Source organism: Phocoena sinus, chromosome 1 (genome assembly GCF_008692025.1).
Source record: "Phocoena sinus isolate mPhoSin1 chromosome 1, mPhoSin1.pri, whole genome shotgun sequence".
Classification (NCBI taxonomy): Eukaryota; Metazoa; Chordata; class Mammalia; order Artiodactyla; family Phocoenidae; genus Phocoena; species Phocoena sinus.
In genome coordinates, this window is record NC_045763.1 from 35,558,575 (window position 1) to 35,582,245 (window position 23,671).

The 23,671-nt window shown below is 44.9% G+C and overlaps 1 protein-coding gene across 1 annotated transcript in view; it reads left to right on the top strand.

Annotated features, from left to right (window-relative positions):
• CFAP57 (cilia and flagella associated protein 57) overlaps positions 1–23,671 on the top strand; it is a 78,557-nt gene that overhangs the window by 24,715 nt on the left and 30,171 nt on the right. Inside the window, exons 7-15 of the mRNA XM_032607205.1 lie at positions 1,352–1,491; positions 2,952–3,117; positions 3,817–3,930; positions 12,718–12,930; positions 14,218–14,391; positions 17,104–17,265; positions 20,715–20,870; positions 22,339–22,432; positions 23,063–23,253. Of these exons, the coding sequence (XP_032463096.1) occupies positions 1,352–1,491; positions 2,952–3,117; positions 3,817–3,930; positions 12,718–12,930; positions 14,218–14,391; positions 17,104–17,265; positions 20,715–20,870; positions 22,339–22,432; positions 23,063–23,253 (1,410 nt within the window). The remainder of the gene's footprint in view (positions 1–1,351; positions 1,492–2,951; positions 3,118–3,816; positions 3,931–12,717; positions 12,931–14,217; positions 14,392–17,103; positions 17,266–20,714; positions 20,871–22,338; positions 22,433–23,062; positions 23,254–23,671) is intronic.

The following is a 23,671-nucleotide window of genomic DNA, read 5'->3' on the forward strand; positions in this document are numbered from 1 at the left end:
CTGGAATCTACACAAGCAGTGCAATAGGATAAATATTAACTTAAAATCATTCACCCAACTCTCCTTGCTGCTGCTTGTGGAGTAACATAGTCTCCCTGCAGAGAAATTTGGGAGTTCTCATTAAGATCTTGAAAATCATTCACACCATTTTGCCCTGTATTCCACTTCTAGAAATATATCTGTTGTGTGGGTCCCAACCTATTGGTGGTGATGCCATCAGCTAGGAATGCCGGAGGCACTCCCCGGGAGCGGTATTACTCCTAGCTAAGGCCCCACATACACTCCCCCAACCAGGGCCAATGCTGTGGCCTGACTGGCCCTTTGGTTCCTATTGTGATTGTAGGATGTACTTCATCAAAAACCATCAGGGGGGCCTCCTTGGTGGCGCAGTGGTTGAGAGTCCGCCTGCCGATGCAGGGGACACGGGTTCGTGCCCCGGTCCGGGAGGATCCCACACGCCATGGGGCGGCGAGGCCCGTGAGCCATGGCTGCTGAGCCTGCGCGTCCGGAGCCTGTGCTCCGCAACGGGAGAAGCCACAGCAGTGAGAGGCCCGCGTACCGCAAAAAAAAAAGCCATCAGGGAACTTTGAGGAACAAGATTTCTTACTCACAGGTCCTGGAGGGTACAGAGCAAGCCCAAGGGCCACACAGTGAGGCCATGGTTAAAGAGAGAGGTGGACCTGGGGCTCTGCATTTATTAAGGTTTGAAGGTGGAGTGTCTAGGGTTTTGCGAGTTCACTATTGATTTAATGGTCATTTAGCCATGAGAGTGAGAATTAGGCCACAGGAAGAGAAAAGTGGGGTCACTCAAGAAGTCAGTTATTTAAGTTATCCAGGACTTTCTGCAAAAGAGATCTTCAAGGGTGGGGACGGCTTAATTCCTTGGCAGATTATTTGGCTGGTAGCTGTGTCATACAACCGGCAATATGTTTATTCAAGATGGATGTCCTTTGAAATAGATGCCTTGAGACTCAAAAGCTTAATGTCAGGCACTTACCCTACAGCATCTAAGGAAGTAATCAGAGAGGAACACAGACTTACATGTAAGAATATTTAGTCTAGTGTTACCCCTAACTAACAAAAATCAGAGACCACTTAAATGTTCCTATAGTAGAAGGATAGATAAATTAAATTCTGGTATATTCATAGAATAAAATACTTTATTGCTATTAAAATGATGTTTTAAAATAATAATGGTATAGGAAAATATGCATAATGTTAAAGCAGTTTGCCCACAGCCTGATTTCTGGGCATCTGGGCTAATTAACGTCCATAAGTAGTAATGAGAGCTGGAGTGCATTACCAGCCTTTTGCTTCCTCTGCCCAATCTCATTCTGTGTGATTTCTCCAGGGGGAGCCTGCCCGCTTTGAGTATCTGATGTACCCGTTACACTCAGCATCCATCACTGGTCTAGCTACTTGCATCCGCAAACCCCTCATTGCCACCTGCTCTGTGGATCGGTCTGTTCGCATCTGGAATTACGAATCAAAGTAAGGAGTGAAAGGCTTTGCTACTGTGATATGCACGATTTCAGCTGTTAAATTTTCCATGTAGGGCTTCCCTGGTGGCGCAGTGGTTGAGAGTCTGCCTGCCGATGCAGGGGACGCGGGTTCGTGCCCCGGTCCGGGAAGATCCCACATGCCGCGGAGCGGCTGGGCCCGTGAGCCATGGCCGCTGAGCCTGCGCGTCCGGAGCCTGTGCTCTGCAACGGGAAAGGCCACAACATTGAGAGGCCCGCGTAATGCAGAAAAAAAAAAAATAATAATAATATTGTTATTGGGCTTCCCTGGTGGCGCAGTGGTTGAGAGTCCGCCTGCCGATGCAGGGGACGCGGGTTCGTGCCCCGGTCCGGGAAGATCCCACATGCCGCGGAGCGGCTGGGCCCGTGAGCCATGGCCGCTGAGCCTGCGCGTCCGGAGCCTGTGCTCCGCAACGGGAGAGGCCACAACATTGAGAGGCCCGCGTAATGCAGAAAAAAAAATAATAATAATAATATTGTTATTGGGCTTCCCTGGTGGCGCAGTGGTTGAGAGTCTGCCTGCCGATGCAGGGGACGCGGGTTCGTGCCCCGGTCCGGGAAGATCCCACATGCCGCGGAGCGGCTGGGCCCGTGAGCCATGGCCGCTGAGCCTGCGCGTCCGGAGCCTGTGCTCAGCAACGGGAGAGGCCACAACAGTGAGAGGCCCGCGTACCGCAAAAAAAAAAAAAAAAAATTTTCCATGCGAATTATTTTACTTAGAGGTTTGAAATTTTAATTACTTAGAAGCTTTCAGTTGGAAAAGTTTTTTTTTTTAATCAAGTCAGTCAAACTACCTTATTCTCTTTACTTTTCACTCTTGCATGAGCTAGAAAATCACTTTATACTTTATTCAGTGCTTGCTACGTGCCAGACACCATGCTTGGCACGTGGGACATAAAGAAACATCCCAATATCTCCCGTCCTTACATACCCTCCTGTGTCCTTTTAGCTTTCCTATCCCCTCACCCCCACTAGACCTGCTTTTTGCCCCACGGAGCTCTCCAGACCATTGATTTGCCCTTTGAATCCAGATCACTGCCCCAACCACCTTCAGCTCCCAGTGATTTTATCCTCCTGGCACAGCTTCCTTGAGAATCTCCAGCCTAGATTGGCCCCATGACGTAACTTCTTTGCTCTTGTATATAGCTGCTGGGGCTGCTGGAAAAAAAATTGTGCAATACTTCTGATTTGGAAATCTAAATGGAGCTGTGCCTTCAACATGTCTAGACAACGCCATATTCAGTCCCCTTACTTGCCATACTCATTGCTGGACACTACCCTCAAGTAACCAAAATCTAGAAAAAGAGGCACCAATAATTGCAAGTAATAAAGTATCTCAAACGCTAGGATAAAAATATGTACCAGATACAATGGAGGACTTGAGGGACTCAGTGGGCTAGACTTATATTCAATAATTTATCTTTTTCACAGCACCCTGGAACTATTTAAGGAATACCAAGAAGAAGCTTATACAATCAGCCTTCACCCATCTGGACACTACGTTGTAGTAGGGTTTGCTGACAAACTACGCCTTATGAATCTACTCATTGATGATATACGTTCTTTCAAAGAATACCCTGTCAGAGGGTGCAAAGAGGTAAGAACTGCTGGAGATAAAGGTCCAGTTTCTTGGAAAGCCAGAGTTGAAATATCAAGAACTAGCACAACTGGGGAGGTAGGACCAAAGACTGTCTTAGAGAATTCTGGTGGCTTAAAAAGAAATCCAATTCTCCCACCAAACTTATTGAGTATGTTGGTTCTATCCTCTTTCTTTTATGCCCACCAAATATATCACTGAACCAAACCATGTGAGATCCCACCTGTGATCAGTCCACTCTGTGACTGTGGAGTAATATTTTTTTAAAAAACATTAAAAAGAAAGTTATCACAGAATCGGAGTCATAGCTGGGAAGGCGAGTTTGGCGATTGGGAGGGGCCAGGGAAAATGAGCAACAGGGAGAGAAAATAGCCCATCAGATTTCCCCCTGAGATGACTTGTGGAATCAAGACAGTGATTTGAGGAATTGCTCCCCTGTTCTGAAACTTCTTCTGCAGACAAAATGAGTGTTCTATTCTCTGACCCAAGCACCTTCATGATTCGTGCACAAGGTAGTGTCAGCATCTTGGCCAATATGAGCTACAGGAATAGTGAAAGTGGAGATGTCAGCACTTCTCAGTCCTATTTGCACCTTCCCCTGATTCCCAATCCTACGCATGGTTTCACCCTGAACTCAACTGTAACCTCCAGATAGACTACTGTCTTTCATTCTTGCTCTCTTCCTGTATTTCCTGGTAGTGTTGCTTTAGCAATGGAGGTCACCTGTTTGCTGCAGTCAATGGGAATGTGATTCACATTTTTTCCACCACCAGCCTGGAGAACATCTCGAATCTGAAAGGACACACAGGGAAGGTAAGTGAGTGAACAGTGTCCAAGGAAACAAGGACTCAGAGCCAAGCATCATGCTAGCCAATGGGGTATAAGTGAACAAAAGAGAAGTGATTCCTTTCCCTCGAAGGTCCCTGTCTAGTTGGGGGAAATGACAATAAAACAAATGCACAGACAGATTTAAGTACTAACTGTAGTAAACTCAATGAAAGAAAAATACGGGTTGTTATGAGAGGAAGTGGTTGAGGAGTGGGCATGATGAGGGAAATTGGGATGTTCACGAAGGCTTGGTCCTAAGGAGTGGCTCGGAATTAATCAGACAGAGCTGGTGGGGAAAATCATTGCAGATAGAGATCCAAAGACCCTGGGCTTCCCTGGTGGCACAGTGTTAAGAATCCGCCTGCCAATGCAGGGGACACAGGTTCAAGCGCTGGTCCAGGAAGATCCCAAATGCCGCAGTGCAACTAAGCCCGTGTGCCACAGCTACTGAGCCTGTGCTCTAGAGGCCGTGAGCCACAACTACTGAAGCCCGCACACCACAACTACTGAGCCTGCGTGCCTAGAGCCCATGCTCCGCAACAAGAGAAGCCACCACAATGAGAAGCCCACGCACCGCAACCAAGAGTAGCCTCCTCTCACTGCAACCAGAGAAAAGCCAATGTTCAGCAACAAAGACTCAAAGCAGCCAAAAATAAATAAATAAACAAAGACCCTGAGATGGGAGATTTCTAAGGGTATAAGAGGAACCATCTGTGAGACTGAAGCATAGGTATCAGCAATGAAACTGAGATTGGTGAGGTTAGCAGCGACCCAAGTTCATGGAACCTTGCTCATGGAACCTTGTAGGCCTTTTAAGGATTTTATACTTTATCCTTCCTGTTCCATGAAATCATTGAAGACTTTTAGGACAAGAAATGATATGACCATATCTACATTTTGAAACATTACTTTGGCTGCAGAATGAAGATTGTATTGAAAAGGACGAGAGTGGAAATGGTAAGGAAATTGTTATCTACATGATAAATGATTAGTATTTTAGACCAGGATGGAGGTGGTACTAATAGGAAGAAATGGATGGATTCAAAAGATATTTAGGAAGTAAAACCAGTAGTTCCTAAAGATAAAGTAGATATGGAGCATGCAGAAAACGGAGAGACTAAAGATTGATAGGGTAAGAAGTCAGCAGATGAATTTGGAGAGAACAAGCAATGGGAAAAGAAAAGCATTCTAAGCAGCAGGATGTGTTGTAGATGAAGGAATGGGAGTATAGAATAGGATGGTGGTTTGTGGTTTATAGGGCACATTTAAGGAGTGATAGAAGGAGGAGCTGGAGAAGTCTGCTGCACCATGGAGTGTGTATGCCATGCCAAGGAATTGAACATTAGTCTGTAGGTGATGAGAAACAATCGGAAGGATTTAAGAAAGGAAGTAATGGTATCAGAAAGATAATTCTCCAAACAGTACTGAGGATGGATTAGAGGGGAGGGAAGTTGGAGTGAAGGAGATCAGCTAGGAAATGAGGGTGAAAAAGGAGCTAGGAACTAAACCATGGCTTTAGTAGTAGGGACAGAGAGAAAAAAGATATTAAGCTCCATTTTGGACACGTTATATTTGATGTGTCCAGGAGTGTGATATATGAGTGCAGAGGTCAGAAAGAAGTCAAGGCTAAAAATTCCAGTTCAGGGGATTAGGTGGTAGTCAGTAGAAGTCAGAGGCATAGATTAGATCACCAAGGGCTCATGCGGAATCTGAGATCTTGGGCAGGAGATGAGTGACCAAGGGACTGGTAGAGAAGAGAGAGACTGCAAATGAAGTACAAAGAGAACCTGGAATCGAGGAATTGTATCAAAGAAGCCAGGGAACTGGTTTCCAAAAGGATAAAGTAGTCAGTGGTATTAAATGTCAGAGAGTGGGGTGTGAATACTAAAAAGTGACCACTGAGTTTAGCAATTAACAGGTCACAAGCAAAAGTGCTGTTAAGCACAAGCAGTACTGAGAGTTGCTGCGTTTCCTCAGCTCCAACAGTGTGACTGTGGAGATGCGGAGGAAAGCACACCAGGTGAATGTGATGCTCTTTCCAGGACCACGCACACCCCCATAGGAGGCCCTACCTCACCAACCCAGGAGAGCAGCCATGTTTCATCACTTTACAAGAATTTATAACACTTGTCTCCAACCACGGATATATGTTAGGCTTACATGTGTAATACTGCAAGAAAAAACAAAAAGAAAATATAGATGAAGCATGCAGCTAAAGCCATGCATACAGGGAAATTTATGACATTAAATACATGTATTGGAAAAGTGAAAAAGATGAAAATCAGTGATATAACCATCCAGCTCAATAAATTAGAAATAGAACAGCAAATTAATTCAAAGAAAACAAAAGAAAGGACGTCATCAGGATAAGAGCAGGAGTTAATGAAACAGAGAACGTTCACACGTAGAAGATCATCAAAGCCAAAACTTGATTTTTTTTAATTTTTATCTTTTTAACATCTTTATTGGAGTATAATTGCTTTACAATGGTGTGTTAGTTTCTGCTGTATAACAAAGTGAATCAGCTATACCTATACATACATCCCCATATCCCCTCCCTTTTGCGTCTCCCCTCCCACCCTCCCTATTCCACCCCTCTAGGTGGTCAGAGAGCACTGAGCACTGATCTCCCTGTGCTATACAGCTGCTTCCCACTAGCTATCAATTTTACATTTGGTAGTATATATATGTCCATGCCACTCTCACTTCTTCCCAGCTTACCCTTCCCCCTCCCCATGTCCTCAAGTCCATTCTCTACGTCTGAGTCTTTATGCCTGTCCTGCCCCTATGTTCTTCAGAACCTTTTTTTTTTTTTAGATTCCATATATATGTGTTAGCATACAGTATTTGTTTTTCTCTTTCTGACTTACTTCACTCTGTATGACAGACTCTAGGTCCATCTACCTCACTACAACTAACTCAATTTTGTTTCTTTTTATGGCTGGGTAATATTCTATTGTATATATGTGCCACATCTTCTTTATCCATTCATCTGTCATTGGACACTTAGGTTGCTTCCATGTCCTGACTATTGTAAATAGAGCTGCAATGAACATTGCGGTACATGACAAAACTTGATTTTTTGAAAACTCAAAATGAACAAACCGTTAGCATAGCTGATTAAGGGGAAAAAAAGATAGAGAGAAGATATAAGTAACCAATGTGAGGAATGAAAAGGGGATATCAGTACAGGTCCTACAGACATTAAAAAAGATCATAAGAAGATATTATGAACAACTTTATGTAAATAAATGTGAATACATAGACGAACTGACAAATTCCTAGAAAAATTGAATCTGTAATTTAAAACCTTCTGACAAAGAAAACTATCACTGGAGAAGTATATCAAGTTTTAAGGAAAACATGACACGAATCTTGAAAAAACTCTTCTAGAGAATTAAAAAAAAAAAAGCAAATACTTCCAACATTGTTCTCGGAGGTGAGCATAATTGTGATACCTGTCAAAGACATCACAAGAAAGGAAAATGATAAGCCAGTCTTTTGTATGAACATAAAAAGTCCTACATAAATTATCATCAAACCAATCAAGCAATATATTAAAAGGATAATACAGCATGACCATGTTGATTTATTCCAGGAATGCAAGGTTATTTTAGATTTTGAAATCAATTAGTGAATACCACATTAACGTAGTAAGGATAAAAAAGCATATGCTTATCTCTATAAATCCAGATATAATAAAAATCTGTACCATTAACGTGCATTCATGATTTTAAAAAACAAACTAAAAATAATGGGGAACTTATTATATTATAAAAAAAATTTTAGGTACTTTAAAAAAATATTTTATTTGGCCACACTGGGTCTTTAGCTGTGGCACACGGATCTTCGTTGCAGCATGCGGGCTTTTTGTTGTGGCGTGCAGGCTTCTCTCTAGTTGTGGCGTGTGGGCTCCAGAGTTCACGGGCTCAGTAGCAGTGCACGGGCTCACTAGTTGTGGCACGCGGGCTCTAGAGAGTGCAGGCTTTTTGCCCTGAGGCATGTGGGATATTAGTTCCCTGACCAGGGCTCGAGCCATGTCCCCTGCATTGAAAGGCGGATTCTCAACCACTGGACCACCAGGGAAGTCCCTAAAAATCTTATATAAGACATTTACAGGGACTTCCCTTGTGGCACAGTGGGTAATACTCTGCGCTCCCAATGCAAGGGGCCTGGGTTCGATCCCCAGTCAGGGAACTAGATCCCACATGCATGCCACAACTAAGAGTTCACATGCCACAACTAAGGAGCCTGCAGGCCACAACTAAGTAGCCGGCAAGCCACAACTAAGGAGCCTGCCTGCTGCAACCAAAGAGCCTACGTGCTGCAACTAAGGAGCCCGCCTGCCACAACTAAGACCCAGTGAAACCAAATAAATAAATAAATAGTAAAAAAAAAAAAAAAGTACAGCCTGGAGAAAAAAAAGACACAGAAAACCTACAACAAACAGCACACTTGATTATGAAAGCATTCCCTGTGAGATAGAGGACAAAACACGATGCCTTCTGTTAGCCTTGTACTGAGTCCTATCCAGTGCAATAAGGCAAGGAAATGAGCTATGCATTAGTCCATGGGGCTGCCATAACAAAATAGCATAGACTGGATAGCTTATAAACAACAGAAAATTTTCCTCACAGTTTGGAGTGTGGGAAGTCCAAGATCAAGGTGCCAGCATGGTCAGAAGAGGGCCCTCTTTCCTGCCTGCAGACTTCTTGTATCCTCACATGGTGGGAGGAGCAAGCTAGCTCTCTGGAGCCTCTTTTATTAAGGGCTCATGAGGGAAGCACTGAGGACCTAATCACCTCCCGAAGGCCCCAGCTCCTAATACCATCATCTTTGAGGGTCAGGATTTCAAAATATGAATTTTGGGGTGAGGAGGTAGACATTCAGGCCATAGCAAAATAAAAGGCATGAAGGTTGGACGGGACGAAATAAAACTATCACCACAGACATAATCAGGTATGTTGAAAATTCAGAGAATTTGCAGATAAACTATTAAAATTAGTGAATCTAAGACTATTGTTGGAAATAACTATATTTAAGTGCATTTTTACATGGTAGTAGAAAACAATTAGAAAATGCAATTTAAGAGGTAGAGCTAGGACTGAGACATGGTAGAGCTAGGACTGAGATGTGGCTGACAGGACTGTAGTCATGGGAACACCCAAAGAGGTAACCAGTGGGTCAGCAGGTTTGTTACTTATAAGGAGACTGAGAAAATCCATTAACGTATTGGAGTTCATGGGAGCCAGTCTCTCTCTATGGGAGAATGGAGTTACAAATACGAAAAGGGGAAAAGGCTAGAAAGTTTTTATTTGGTTGTTTTGTTTAGCAACTTGGCTGAACTAATTCTGAGAAATCTTTTTTTTCTCCTACAGTGGGCAGCCTCGGATGTCTCTGCTTGGATGTTTTTCTATTTTGATCTTTTAGCCTGGCTACCTAGGGCTTGCCCCTGGTTGACCTAAGATGGTGCTTAAGGCCCCTTAGCCAGTTAGATGTTCACCCTTTACTGTTGGATTTGTGTTTGGCTTAGAGGCTGCTGTCACAGTTCATTGAGTTTATGCTTTTGCTCCATGTTTAGCCAGAGACTAGCGGTTTGGAGATTCCCTCTCTGATTGTACCTGAGAGGGTGCAGCCTTAGCCACGCACACAGCCTTCCAGGCTGCCAGATATAAGCATGGTTTTATTTCTAAGCCTGACTTCCTGGGAAATGCCCCTGGGTCAGGTGCTTAGTATTCAGTTAGTGTTTGGTCAGATGTGTTTAAACCCCTTGTGCCTGTGATGCTTCCGCCCTGTGTTAATGAGTCATTGTGCAGCTTAGGAGATGCTTTCAAGTGTTCCCCATATCCTGCTCTGATTGCTCTTGAGTGGGTGCAGCCTTGCACGTACATACAGCCTTCCCGATCCCCAGAGTTGTCTATGATCCCAGAAGGGCTCTCCTGACTGTCTCTTTCCCTTGTCCTCTCTATTACAATTCTGTTATTCTGCCATCTTGCTTATATCAAGGAGTTACCAGCCTTCTCTTAATCGCCCTCTACCTAGATCTCCATTGATTTAGATGATGCCCGTGGATGGAATTCTCCATGCTCTGTTCCAAATAAGTCAGTCTCCTCAGGCAGAGCTGTAGGGCTCCTTTGTCTTATGGCTGACTTCCCTCTGGGAAGAGCCCCTGCTCCACTGCACCAGAGCCGGGGGTAGGGACCTTCTTTTCCAAGAGTGACATCCCTACTCCGTGAGTGGCACTTGCAGGTGGAAAGGGGGTGGAATCCCTCATCTTTTCAGCTCCCCCCTCATGGTGCGGAACCCTCACCATATGAGTTAGCTGGGGCGGGGCAGTCGGGGCACCGGTATTCTCGTGCTTCGGCACTTGGAGTAGAGCTTCCACCAACAGGTGGGAATTGGCTGGGGGAAGGAAGATGAGGTCTTCTTGGCCACACCTGCCTGGAATAGAGCTTCTAGGTGGGGATAAGAAACACCAGCAGGTTTCCCAGGGTGAAGCCATAGCCAAAGACTGAGATCCAGGAAGAAAGGGAGCCACACCTGCCCAGAGTACACAGGAATAAAGTGTTTGAAGCTGAAGAGGGTAAAGGAGCCGATTATGGCTCATATGCCACAGTCTCTGTTCCTACTGAGATTGAGGAGATTTTCCTGAATGAATGTTTCTACATTTGCTGCATGCCCTTAGGACAATTTCCAAAGACTTTACATAACTGTTTTTATTGTTTTTAACAGTTACCTTATTGTGTGGGGGTTAGGTCAGCTGACGTACTTACTCTGCCATCTGGAAGAACCCTCTCTCTGTGCAATTTGTGCAACTCCCTGTGAATAGATAATTATTTCAAAATAAAAAGGTTTTGCAAAACATAGCAATGATTGATTGTAGTGTTAGAGGAGCTATTATGATTCCATCTTTACACTCATAAAGTGAAATGGAAATGGGAATGTTTCATCTTCAGTATTTTGCAAGCATATGAGAAAATAGAATGTTAACTTTCCCACAAAGCTATGATTAGTGTTTACTGAAGGGCATGTACCAGGAAAGGACATTCTGCCTCAGTCTAGTGGAACACGTAAGAAGTTATCCTCCTTCAGACATACTACAAAGCTATAGTAATCAAGACAGTATGGTACTGGCACAAAAACAGAAAGATAGATCAATGGAACAGGATAGAAAGCCCAGAGATAAACCCACACACATATGGTCACCTTATCTTTGATAAAGGAGGCAGGAATGTACAGTGGAGAAAGGACAGCCTCTTCAATAAGTGGTGCTGGGAAAACTGGACAGGTACATATAAAAGTATGAGATTAGAGCACTCCCTAACACCATACACAAAAATAAGCTCAAAATGGATTAAAGACCTAAATGTAAGGCCAGAAACTATCGAACTCTTAGAGGAAAACATAGGCAGAACACTCTATGACATAAATCACAGCAAGATCCTTTCTGACTCACCTCCTAGGGAAATGGAAATAAAAACACAAATAAACAAATGGGACCTAATGAAACTTCAAAGCTTTTGCACAGCAAAGGAAACCATAAACAAGACGGAAAGACAACCCTCAGAACGGGAGAAAATATTTGCAAATGAATCATCGGACAAAGGGTTAATCTCCAAAATATATAAACAGCTCATGCAGCTCAATAACAAAACAAACAACCCAATCCAAAAATGGGCAGAAGACCTAAACAGACATTTCTCCAAAGAAGATATACAGACTGCCAACAAACACATGAAAGAATGCTCAACATCATTAATCATTAGAGAAATGCAAATCAAAACTACAATGAGATATCATCTCACACCAGTCAGAATGGCCATCATCAAAAAATCTAGAAACAGTAAATGCTGGAGAGGGTGTGGAGAAGAGGGAACCCTCTTGCACTGTTGGTGGGAATGTAAATTGATACAGCCACTGTGGAGAACAGTATGGAGGTTCCTTAAAAAATTACAACTAGATCTACCATATGACCCAGCAATCCCACTACTGGGCATATACCCTGAGAAAATGATAATTCAAAAAGAGTCATGTACCAAAATGTTCATTGCAGCTCTATTTACAATAGCCCGGAGATGGAAACAACCTAAGTGTTCATCATCGGATGAATGGATAAAGAAGATGTGGCACATATATACAATGGAATATTACTCAGCCATAAAAAGAAATGAAATTGAGCTATTTGTAATGAGGTGGATAGACCTAGAGTCTGTCATACAGAGTGAAGTAAGTCAGAAAGAGAAAGACAAATACCGTATGCTAACACATATCTATGGAATTTAAGGAAAAAAATGTCATGAAGAACCTAGGGGTAAGACAGGAATAAAGACACAGACCTACTAGAGAATGGACTTGAGGATATGGGGAGGGGGAAGGGTAAGCTTTGACAAAGCGAGAGAGAGGCATGGACATATATACACTACCAAATGTAAGGTAGATAGCTAGTGGGAAGCAGATGCATAGCACAGGGAGATCAGCTCGGTGCTTTGTGACCGCCTGGAGAGGTGGGATAGGGAGGGTGGGAGGGAGGGAGATGCAAGAGGGAAGAGATATGGGAACATATGTATATGTATAACTGATTCACTTTGTTATAAAGCAGAAACCAACACATCATTGTAAAGCAATTTTACTCCAATAAAGATGTTAAAAATAATAATTTAAAAAAAGAAAGGAGTTATCCTCCTTTCTGTGAAAGGCGTGTGTGTGTGTGTGTGTGTGTGTGTGTGTGTGTGTGTGTACACTCCTAATTGGGTATATCTTCATCCCCCATAGATTCGTTCAGTTGTATGGAATACAGATGACAGCAAACTGATTTCTTGTGGCACGGATGGTGCTGTATATGAATGGAATCTGTCCACAGGAAAGAGAGAGACAGAATGTGTGCTCAAGTCCTGCAGTTACAACTGTGTTACCATCTCCCCTGATGGCAAAATCATCTTTGCTGTTGGATCAGACCAGACTCTCAAGGAGATCGCAGATTCTTCAGTAAGTCTGCCCCTGTCCCTCCTCTGGGCTGCTGCCCTGATTTGCAGAAGACCGCCTCCTGTGTTTACAGCAGAAAGGGATGGAAAGCGGGCCTGTGAGAACAGCGTGCCTTCTTCATGGGATAACACCTGGCTTCTCATTCCTATAGGGTCAGCTCAGTAATTGTTACTCCTGGAATTTCCTGCCCAGCGTCCAACTGAGTGGGTTAAATTGTGGGGCCCTTTTCCATTTCTACTTTGCTTGCTGTCTGTAACTTCTCTCCTACCCTCCAGGGATGGAGGTCAGCAGCATCTCTAAACTGTGCTCTAACCCTTGATCTGCACATGCTTTCGTGGGGTAAAAACAGAACTCTAGTTATGGCTATCACCTAAGCTTGCTACCATATTTGTTTGGAAATCCCCAAACTACTCTGAAATTTTAGAATTAGCATGTTGGCTCCAAATAGTTGAGGGAGGAGAGAAGAGCTCAGCAAAGACACTTCCTGCAAATGTGGCTGTGTCCTTCTCCACAAGCCCAGCTGAGAGTAGGGTGTCTCTCCAGTGTGCCCCCAAGTAGCTTGGTCCTGACTCTGTGGTGGCTTCCACAGTGCTGCACCAGGACAAAGCTCCTTCCTTTAGGGCAGGGCCATGGTTCACACCTCTTGGTATCCCTACTAGCTGGCACAATGCATGGCCCACAGCACACATTCAGTAAATATTTCGTGGCTAGCTGGGTGGGTGGGTTGATGAGTGAATTAAAGAGCAAAGTAATGAATGAATTCCCTGATAGAATAGTTTTTTGTGTATATAATGGACATTAATAAATGTTTGCTAAATAAATTGATGATCCACATCCCATTCTTAGTTTGAGATACGTGGTAGAATAGCAGTCAAGAGCATAGTCCTGGGAGCCTGACTGCTACCTAGGAGGTGGTTGAGTTGAGTCGACTTACCTAGTATCTCTGTGACTGTTTCAGCATCTTTAAAGGGTTTTGTGAGGACTGGATGAGTTACAACCTGTAAAAGCCATAGAACACTGCTTGGCACATGCGTTATGAAGGTTTCCCTTTTTCAGTATTATTCCTAACTCCTAGAGCTGCTTACTCATCGGTCAAGCAGCCACGAAATATTTAGTTTCTGCCCCTTATGTGCTGGACGGTATGCCAGATGCTAAAACGAATGGAAAAAACACAGTTTAAAATCCAGAACTTGCCCTAATGTTGCTGTTAGAAGCAAGGAGGAGAATGACATGGGGACAGTGGGTACACGGCTCAGCCCCTCACCCTGAACAGAGCTGGCTGTGTTCCAGGTCCTTCGAGAGATATCAGCATTTGACGTCACCTACACAGCCATCGTCGTCTCCCACTCCGGACACATGATGTTCGTGGGCACCTCGGTGGGAACCGTTCGTGCGATGAAGTACCCGCTGCCTCTGCAGAAAGAATTCAACGAGTACCAGGCCCATTGCGGTCCTATCACCAAGGTGAGGGCAACCGTCTCCCCTAGGGCCCAGTCCCAGATCCAGCTCTCAATAGATCCACCTGGTCTTGCCCTCCACATACCACCTTTATCCCTTCAATCTCCCAGCATCTTTTCTCTCCCTTTATTTATTCCTCCAGCCGAACGTTCAATAAACATTTATTGGCTCTTAATACTCTTTGGTTAAACTACTCCCAGGAATTTGTTCTAGGAGGTAATCAGAGATGCACCTGAAGATTGAGGTACAAGGTTGTTCATCATAATATTTCGCATAATTATGGGCCATTCGAGAGATGTTATAGGCCCCCTGACCACAGCCAGTGCCCTCGTGTCCCAGCTGCCGAATGTTGGCTACTAAAGGCTCACAGGTCTCCTCGCCCTCCACAGAGTCACTCTGGACTAAAAGGAGTCATGGCCCAGGAGATGAGCCCCCACCCGTCCCTGGGGGTCATAGCATGAGCACACATTTGTAAATTGTCCTTCCATTCCCCCTTGTAAAAAAGCAGTGTCTATGTACACATGGGCTCCTGAAGAACAGGCACTGGGAAAATATGTTTTCTCTCCCTCCTCGCCTCTCTTATCCCCAACTGAACAATACCAACACCTGAGGTTTTTAATTATGTCCCAAACTCTATACCGGCTTGCCTGCAGACACCATCTTTACTAGGAAAGGCTTTTTCATTATAAACTGGAACATTCCTATACTGAGCATGAGTCTTGGGTCCAAAGTTACTATCACGTATTCCCCCCTTTTGCTTCAGAGCTACTAAGTTTTGTGGATAAGATGTTTGCTTTTCTGATTATAAAAGCAATAAATGTTTATTTTAGGAATAAAAATGCTCATAATAGCATTATCGTTAACATAGTGATGCATTTTCTTCTACTTTTTTGTGCATATGCTTTAAATAAATTAAGACCATACTGTACGTATGCTCTTGTAGGCTGCCTTTTTTAAATTTATGCTCTTGTAAGCATTTTTTGTATGATTAAATATTCCTCAAAAGCATGATTTTAGTAGCTATTCAAATATCCTATCACAATGATGGAACGTAACTTATTTAACTCTTCTCTTACAACTGGGCATTTAAATTATCATGAACTCATGACTATCCTAGCCTATAGATTTCTCTGAGCGTCTCTGATTATTTTCTAAGGCTAAATGCCTAGGCAGAGAGCGAATCCTGAGGGAAAGAGCATTGCCATTTTTAAGGTTCTTGACGCATATTGGTGATTGTGAGAGGACAGTTTCCATAGCTGATTCTTTACTTTTCACTTTTTATTTTGAAGTAATTATAGATTCATAGGAAATCTGAAAGATAGCATCAAGGTCCTGTGTGCCCTTCACCCAATTTCCCCCAATAGTTACATCTAATGTAACTACTGTACAGTGTCAGACCAGAAGACTGACACTGGTACATTATGTGTGGGGTTCTCTATCATTTTTTCACATAGATGCATAAATGTGTGTAACCACCACTGCACGCAAGACACAGAACTATTCCTGTGCCACAGCAGCTCCCTCGTGCTACCCTTCATAGTCACCCAACACCATACCTAGTCCTCAGCAACCACTAATTTGCTTTCCATTTCTATAATTTTGACATCTTGAGAATTTTATATAAATAATCATACAGTATGTGACTGTTTGAGAGGAGCTTTTTTTTTTTTTTTTTTTTGCGGTACGCGGGCCTCTCACTGCTGTGGCCTCTCTCGTTGCGGAGCACAGGCTCCTGACGCGCAGGCTCAGCGGCCATGGCTCACGGGCCCAGCCGCTCCACGGCATGTGGGATCTTCCCGGACCGGGGCACGAACCCGTGTCCCCTGCATCGGCAGGCGGACTCTCAACCACTGCGCCACCAGGGAAGCCCCGAGAGGAGCTTTTTCACTCAGCATAATACCCTTGAGCTCCATGCAAGTTATTTCATGTATCAATACTTTATTCCATTTTTGCTGAGTAGAATTCCATGGTAAGGATGTACCGTGATTTGTTTAACCATCTACCTCTTGTGGGATATTTGATTTTTTTTCCCCCAGTTTTGGGCTATTACGAATAAAACTGCTATGAACAATTATGTACTGGCTTTTAGGTTGACATGTTTTCATTTCTCTGGGGTAAATGCCCAGGAATACTATTGCTGGATCATATATTACAAGTGTGTTTATTTAGTTTTTTAAGAAACAACCAAGCTGTTTTCCATTCCTACCAGCAATGCATGAGAGATCCAGTTTCTCTGCATCATTGCCAGCATTTGGTATTATCACTATTTTTTATTTTAGCTGTTCTAATAGGTGTATAGTGACATCTCGTCATAGTCTTAATTCACATTTCCCTAATGGCTAATAATGTTGAACATCTTTTCATCTGCTTATTTTCCATTTGTATAACTTCTCCAGTGAGATGTCTCTGTGTCTTTTGCCCACTTTCTAGTTGGATTATCGGGTTCTTTTACTGCTGAGTTTTGAGAGTTCTTATATAGTGTACATAATAATTGACTCTAAAGATTCCAAATCCACAGAGAACATATATATAGTCTTATTCTTTTATTCATTCCCAGAAGCCCGTGAGGGTTCTTGTCTCATGTCTTTTCTGAGATAGAGTCTTCCTCCCCAGGAGGCTGTACCCAGGCTGGCATGGAGGGAGGGCTTGCACAACAGCTGGCTCAGTCCTGCTCTCCACGGCCTGTGAAAGCCTCCTGTCCATGCTCTGTCTCCTCAGATGTCGCTCACCTTTGATGACCAGTTCCTGCTGAGCGTCGCCGAGGATGGCTGCCTGTTCACCTGGAAGGTCTTTGATAAGGATGGTCCGGGAATCAAGCGAGAGAGGGAGGTGGGCTTTGCTGAAGAGGTGCTGGTTACCAAGACGGACATGGAAGAGAAGGTAAGAATTGGATCTAGTGAAGAGGGACATGGAAATTCCGTACCAGGCTGCATCCAAAGTCCTGGGACCGGCATAGAGCCCTTCTCTAGCCCGGCTTCCCCTGTGCCCAGCACAGACCCCCACAGCTCCCTGTACGTGCTCGCCCACACCACCACCACTGCATTCTGTGTCCTCCCCACCCCACCTGTCCTTCTGCCACGTGATCGTCTTGACTTACGCTGAGCTCTACTTCTAGCCTATGACCTATCTTTCCTCTCCTACTCTTTGAGGGCAGGAACCACGACATATAATTCGCTTGTATGACCAGCAGTTTCCAGCTCGTGCAAGGCATAAATAAATATTTACATAAATATTTCCAATAAATATTTACAAAATTAAAGTGACAAACTTGTATATTCCAGTTGTATCTGTGAAACTTAATAACTGCTGGTATCTGGAAACTTCTTTAAAAAGAAAACAAAGATATTTATAAAACAGTCCTGAAACCCACTTCTCTCAATAATAAAACAATAACAGTAATAATAACCAATCACGAACTTTTTTTTAGGTTAGCCACGAAGCAGACACTGTGATAATTACTTTATAAGTATTTTCTCATTTAAATCTCCCAATATCTCTATGGAGAAGATACTGTTGTTTTCCCCACGTTTCAAAAAATGGTTTTGGAGAGGTTGGGTGACGTGTCCAAAGTCTCTGAGCTAATTAGGTGTAGGCCCAGAGTTCCGATCCAGACCTCATCTGGAGCGCGCTCTCCTAATCGTGACCTCAGAGCACCTTCCCTCCTGTTGATGCAGCTAACAGTCCGTTAAGATGTGTCTTGAGCGCTCTGAGTGCTGCGCTCCCCGAGGGAGAAACCGACTGGGTGGTAACCTCACGGGGCTCACAGAGGGTGCACAGCTGCGAGCTCACTGCTGTTCATCCAGAGTTTAAAGTGCCCTCATTGAGTACCTACTGTTTGCTGGTCACTGTGGATGCATGTGGGAGAAGACAGGATGGGCCCTGTGATCAGGAAACTCACAGTCAAGTGAAGGACAGAGGGGTTTCCCTGGTGGCGTAGTGGTTGAGGGTCCGCCTGCCGATGCAGGGGACGCGAGTTCGTGTCCCGGTCCGGGAAGATCCCACATGCCACGGAGCGGCTGGGCCCGTAAGCCATGGCCGCTGAGCCTGCGCGTCCGGAGCCTGTGCTCCGCAGCGGGAGAGGCCACGACAGTGAGAGGCCCGCGTACCGCCAAACCAAACCAAACAAAACAAAACAAAACTCCAAGTGAGGGGCAGAGACAAGCGAAGCCAACAGGACCGCAATGGCCCCAGAGCAGGATGACAGGCCCCTGGCGATTGCTGGAGAGCCCTCCTAGAGCTCCCTGGAACTTTCTTCAGGAAAGGGAAGTGGGAGGAAAGGCTGAGGGAGAGGCTGTGAGAGTTAGGAGTCTGACCTGCAGGCAAATGTGTCTCCTCCTCTTCCTTCTTCTCTATTTTCTCTCTTGTTCCCCAAGGAGAGGGGAAGACACCAAGTAGGAGACGCCAGGCTGCACCAAAAGCCTGAGGTGTCTGGGCTGACTCCTGACCTCAGCCCCCAGCCCCCAGCTAGGCCTGACAGCACGGCTGCCAAGCTGGAAGTGACTAGTGTATGTTCCGCTCACTTCTTGAAATTCCCTTCTCTCTCTCGGGCTCCAGGAGACCACACCACATCATTACCTGTGTGCCTCTCGGACTGTTCCTCCCCAGCTCCCTTCCTGGCTCTTCCTTCAACTGGCCTTAAAAGCCACATTGCCCAGAATTCCCAGCTCCCTCTTTTTCTTTACATTCTACGTAACTATCGTGATTTACCCACTCATTCAGTCATTCATTTATTCATGCACCTAACTAGTATTTGCAGAAAGATGTGCTATGTACCAGACACTGTACTAGGTCTGGGATTACAGAAATGAAAGACATTGATGGTCCTGGAGCTTATATCACGGGAAGAAGTATAGGTAAAATTTTAAAAGGGAACCAAGTGTGTAATGAGTGTCATGAAGAAACTGTGCTGTGGGAACACAGGGACGGGACCCTGACCCAGGCCAGCTGGCGCCAGGGGAAGTGAGCCTTGAATGGAGCCTCCAGAACAAGTTGCAAAGGGCCTTCCACCCCGAGGAATGAGTGTGTGCAAACGGATGAGGGGGGATGCTCTGGGGAGGATGCTCCTAGCTGGTGGGGCTGGAGAGTAGAGGGGGTGCCGGAGAGAAGCATTGGAGGTGAAACAGAGAGATAGTGAGGGGCATTTTACACCATGTTTTAGACTTTGGAAATGCTTCCTAAGGCCCCACTGATGATCTAAGTCAGGGGATGACTCAGTAGATTTGTGTCTGAAGAGACTGCTCTGTAGCAGCAATGTGGAGAAGGATGGAGAAGGGCAATGAGCAGGTGCCTCCAATGCAACCTGTCAGAACCAGGTCATTCCCACCAAAATGTGTCCCACTCGTCCGCGGCGGGCTCCCAGGGCCGTGTATTCATCTGATACATATTTGTTTAGTGCCGGTCCTGTGCTGGGCTCCCAGGATAAAGCAGTGAAGCAAGACAGGCCAATGCAACCCTCAGGGAATTGTCTGGGCCAGGGAGACGGTCTCCATCCACAGTCCTCTCACTTCACCCCACAACCCATCAGGCACCACGTTCCCTAAAATCTCTTTCTCTGGAATCTTTCCCTTCTGCTCTGCTCCCCACCTCTGGTCAGGCCCTTACCGTCCCCCACCTGAGCTATGCAGACCCCCCAACCAATGCATCTGCCTTCAGTCCTTCTCTACCCTAGCCTGTGTGCACACTCCCTGGCTTTGGGCACTTGTAACAATTGGTAATGTTAAGTCTCCTTGGCTGTCTCAGTAGACTGTAAGCTCCTTGGGGTCAGGAGTCATGATTCAACACATATTTTTCGAGCGCCTACTCTGTGTCAGGCACCGTTCTAAGTACTTGGGGTACATCAGCATACAAAACCAACAAAGATCTCAGCCTTCTTGGAGATTAAATTCTAGTGGGGGATGAAAACAGAAGACCCTAAAATAATAAGTAACATTTAAAAGTGCCAAGATTTAAGGGAATAATAAAAAAGTAGAGCAGAGTAAGGGGGTGGGGGGAGTCAGAGGTGCCGGGAATGGGAAGGGGAAGGAAGCAGGATTAAGTCCTGAGGTCTGTGTAGACCTCACTGAGGTGACATCTAAGCATAGCTGAAGGAGATGTGCGTTATTAGCACACTGCCTGTGGCACAGTGGAGCTCACTGATTACACGTTTTGAGGGTAGAGGAAGAAGCTCGTACTTCTCCTAGTGTCTGGTCTGTGTGTCTTGTGCAGAAAGATGACACATGCGTTGGAGGCTGAGCGGAGCTGTAGGTCTCAGAGAGCTCAAGGCCACGGGTTTAAATAGTCTGATTCACCCGCACTGTGATTGTTGTTGATTCTGTGTCCTTCTCCCAAAGGTTCAGATTATGTTGGAGCTGAAGACTCGTGTGGAAGAATTAAAAATGGAGAATGCGTATCAACTTCGACTAAAGGATATGAACTATTCTGAGAAGGTTAAGGAACTAACAGACAAGTTCCTCCAGGAAATGGAGTCCTTGGAAATGAAAAACCAGGTCTGTTGAACCAACAACGGTGAATAACAAGAAATTTCCTGCTCACTCGCGGTCAAACAATAAGACGTATGATAATGTGCGATTTTAAAGCATAGTTGATTACATCAGAAATGCTTACAACAAAGTGCTAAGTGGGAAAAAAAAGCAGAATATAGAGCTCTCTATAGTGAATGCTATTAATGATGTAAAATAAATACACATAGAACAATTTTTAAGAGAATAGCTAGCAGTGTGATTATCTCTGGAAGTTGGGATTGTGGATAGTTTAAGTTTGGTTCTTTATGCTTTTCTATAATTTCCAAATTCTCCACCATGAGAATATATTACCTTTGTGGTCAAGAGAAACTTATTTAAAAGCAAAAGGAAAAGTAACAAGAAAAATAAAGTATGGAAAGAGAAGAGCTAGCAGGATATTGACCTCAGAATTGTCAGTAGGTTAAATAAAATTAGTCTAAATTGGCTTCCCTGGTGGCGCAGTGCTTGAGAATCCACCTGCCAATGCAGGGGACACGGGTTTGTGTCCTGGTCCGGGAAGATCCCACATGCCTCGGAGCAACTAAGCCTGTGCACCACAACTACTGAGCCTGCGCTCTAGAGCCCGCAGGCCACAGCTACGGAGCCCGCATGCCACAACTACTGAAGCCTGTGTGCCTAGAGCCCGTGCTCTGCAACAAAGAGAAGCCACCACAATGAGAAGCCCGTGCACCACAAAGGGTAACCCCCGCTCGTTGCAACTAGAGAAAGCCCGTGCGCAGCAACGAAGACCCAACGCAGCCAAAAAATAAAATAATTATTAATTTAAAAAATACATAGTCTAAATGGCCTTCCTGTAGTTAAAGATGGTCCAGGACTCTCCCAGAATGATTTCTCTGTTCTGTACAAATCTGCCTGGCCCTTCACCAGAACAGCCAGTTTTTTGCTCAAGTGATATTTGTTCTTTTATGTTATCTCCATGGGTCTAAAAACACCCTGGCAGTTAATTTTATTATTTCATTCATTTAATCAACAAACATTGGTGCCTTCTGTAATCTGAGCACAAAGTTAGATACCTCCCCTTCCTGCAAGGAGCTTTCCTGCTCCATTAAAGAAAACACTTTCTTAGAAGCTGATACATTAACATAGCCAAGGATTTCCTTGAGAGCCATGTGCTGACAACAGAGAATTCAAATCAATCCTTACCTTTTCCACCCAGAAATCCATTTGGTGCATGTCCAAAACTGAACTCATCATTGACAAGATTCATTTCGTAGAAGGATATAAATAGAGATAGTATAGAACTTTCAGAGCAGAATATAATGCAAATAAAAGTGATAGCTTGCATGTTGATTGTAGAACAGTGCTTGGTGCAAAGTAAGGGCTTGGGAAATGTTTGTGAGTGAAGGAGGCTCTCACTTGTACAATTGGTGCTTCTCACGGTGGTGCTTTCAGCAGATGTGTAGAAATGAGAGCATTTTACTCTGTGTCTTAGGTTTTAAGAGCAGAAAAAGAAAAGCAGGATGCACTCCATCGTGAACGCATGGAAGACCTCCTGGAAAAACAGAGCCAGGAACTGCAGGACTTGGGTGAGGCCGTCAGTGGAGGCCACTGGGCAGAGGGCAGTTGACTGGGAGCAAAGTCTGAGAGTCCTCTAGATTCAGCAGAAGCCCCAGTCTATAAACAGCCTACATTTATCCCCTGGAACTCACCATGGTTTTTGCTCCTGTGTATTTACTCATTGATTAAACACAAATTAAACACCTACTGCATGCCAGTAGGAGATAGGAAAAGTGTGGGTTTGGAGCCTGATAGGCTGCCTTGGGTCCCATATTCACCTGGACTTGCTGGGTGCTCTAGGGAATCACCTAAGCTCACCAAGCCTCAGTTTACTGTCCCATAAAATGGGGGTACTAGTACCCGTTTTGCACACTCAGGGCATTCTTCTTGGCCCTGAACCCCCAAATACCCTTCTGCACTTTCCTGGAAACCTTTCTGCCTAGACGGTGAAGGGAGGAAATCGGGCTGCCAGACAAGACGATGGCGTGGGGGGCCCGTGAGGAAGACAGGTGTGCATTTGTATCTCGCCTGTGGGGGCAGAAGCTCTAGCTGGTGCTGGAAGGGGGCCCAAGGCTGGAAAAGCACCCAAGGCTCCCCTGGGTGTCCCTGAGGCTGATGCTACTGTCCCTCCTGAAATAACCTTCCTTGCTTCTCTCCAGAATGTTGCAACAACCAAAAGTTGCTTCTAGAATATGAGAAGTACCAGGAGTTGCAGCTCAAGTCCCAGAGGATGCAGGAAGAGTATGAGAAACAGCTTCGGGATAACGATGAGACCAAGAGCCAGGCCCTGGAGGAGCTGACTGAGTTTTACGAGACCAAACTGCAGGAGAAAACCACCCTCCTGGAAGAGGTACTCGCAGGAAGCCAAGCTGTGTCTCCCTGTCACGGTGCCATCCTGCAGACCTGGCCTGGGAACAGCCCAGAGAGCTGTGGGAAGCCTCACTTGACCTCCATTTCCTTCCCCACCTTCCTTTCCAAGTGTGTTTCGTTTGGCCTTGTTTCGTGCTGTTTATATGTTTGTTTCCCTGGCGGCCAAGGGACTCCCTGAGCTGGGAGGTGCTCAGCTTTTGAAACTAAAGTTCCTTGGATAGACTAAGTTCATAACTATTGTTCTCTCCTAACTGTACCTTCGAGCCTTAAGCACTGGGGAGAGCTTTCTATAAGAAGCCTCTAGAACTGTAGAGGAACAGGGACCTGAACCATGGGAAAGGTGGTTGCCTGAAACCCCTTCGTAACTTCTTATGTCTTGCAAGACATGGTAAGCCAGT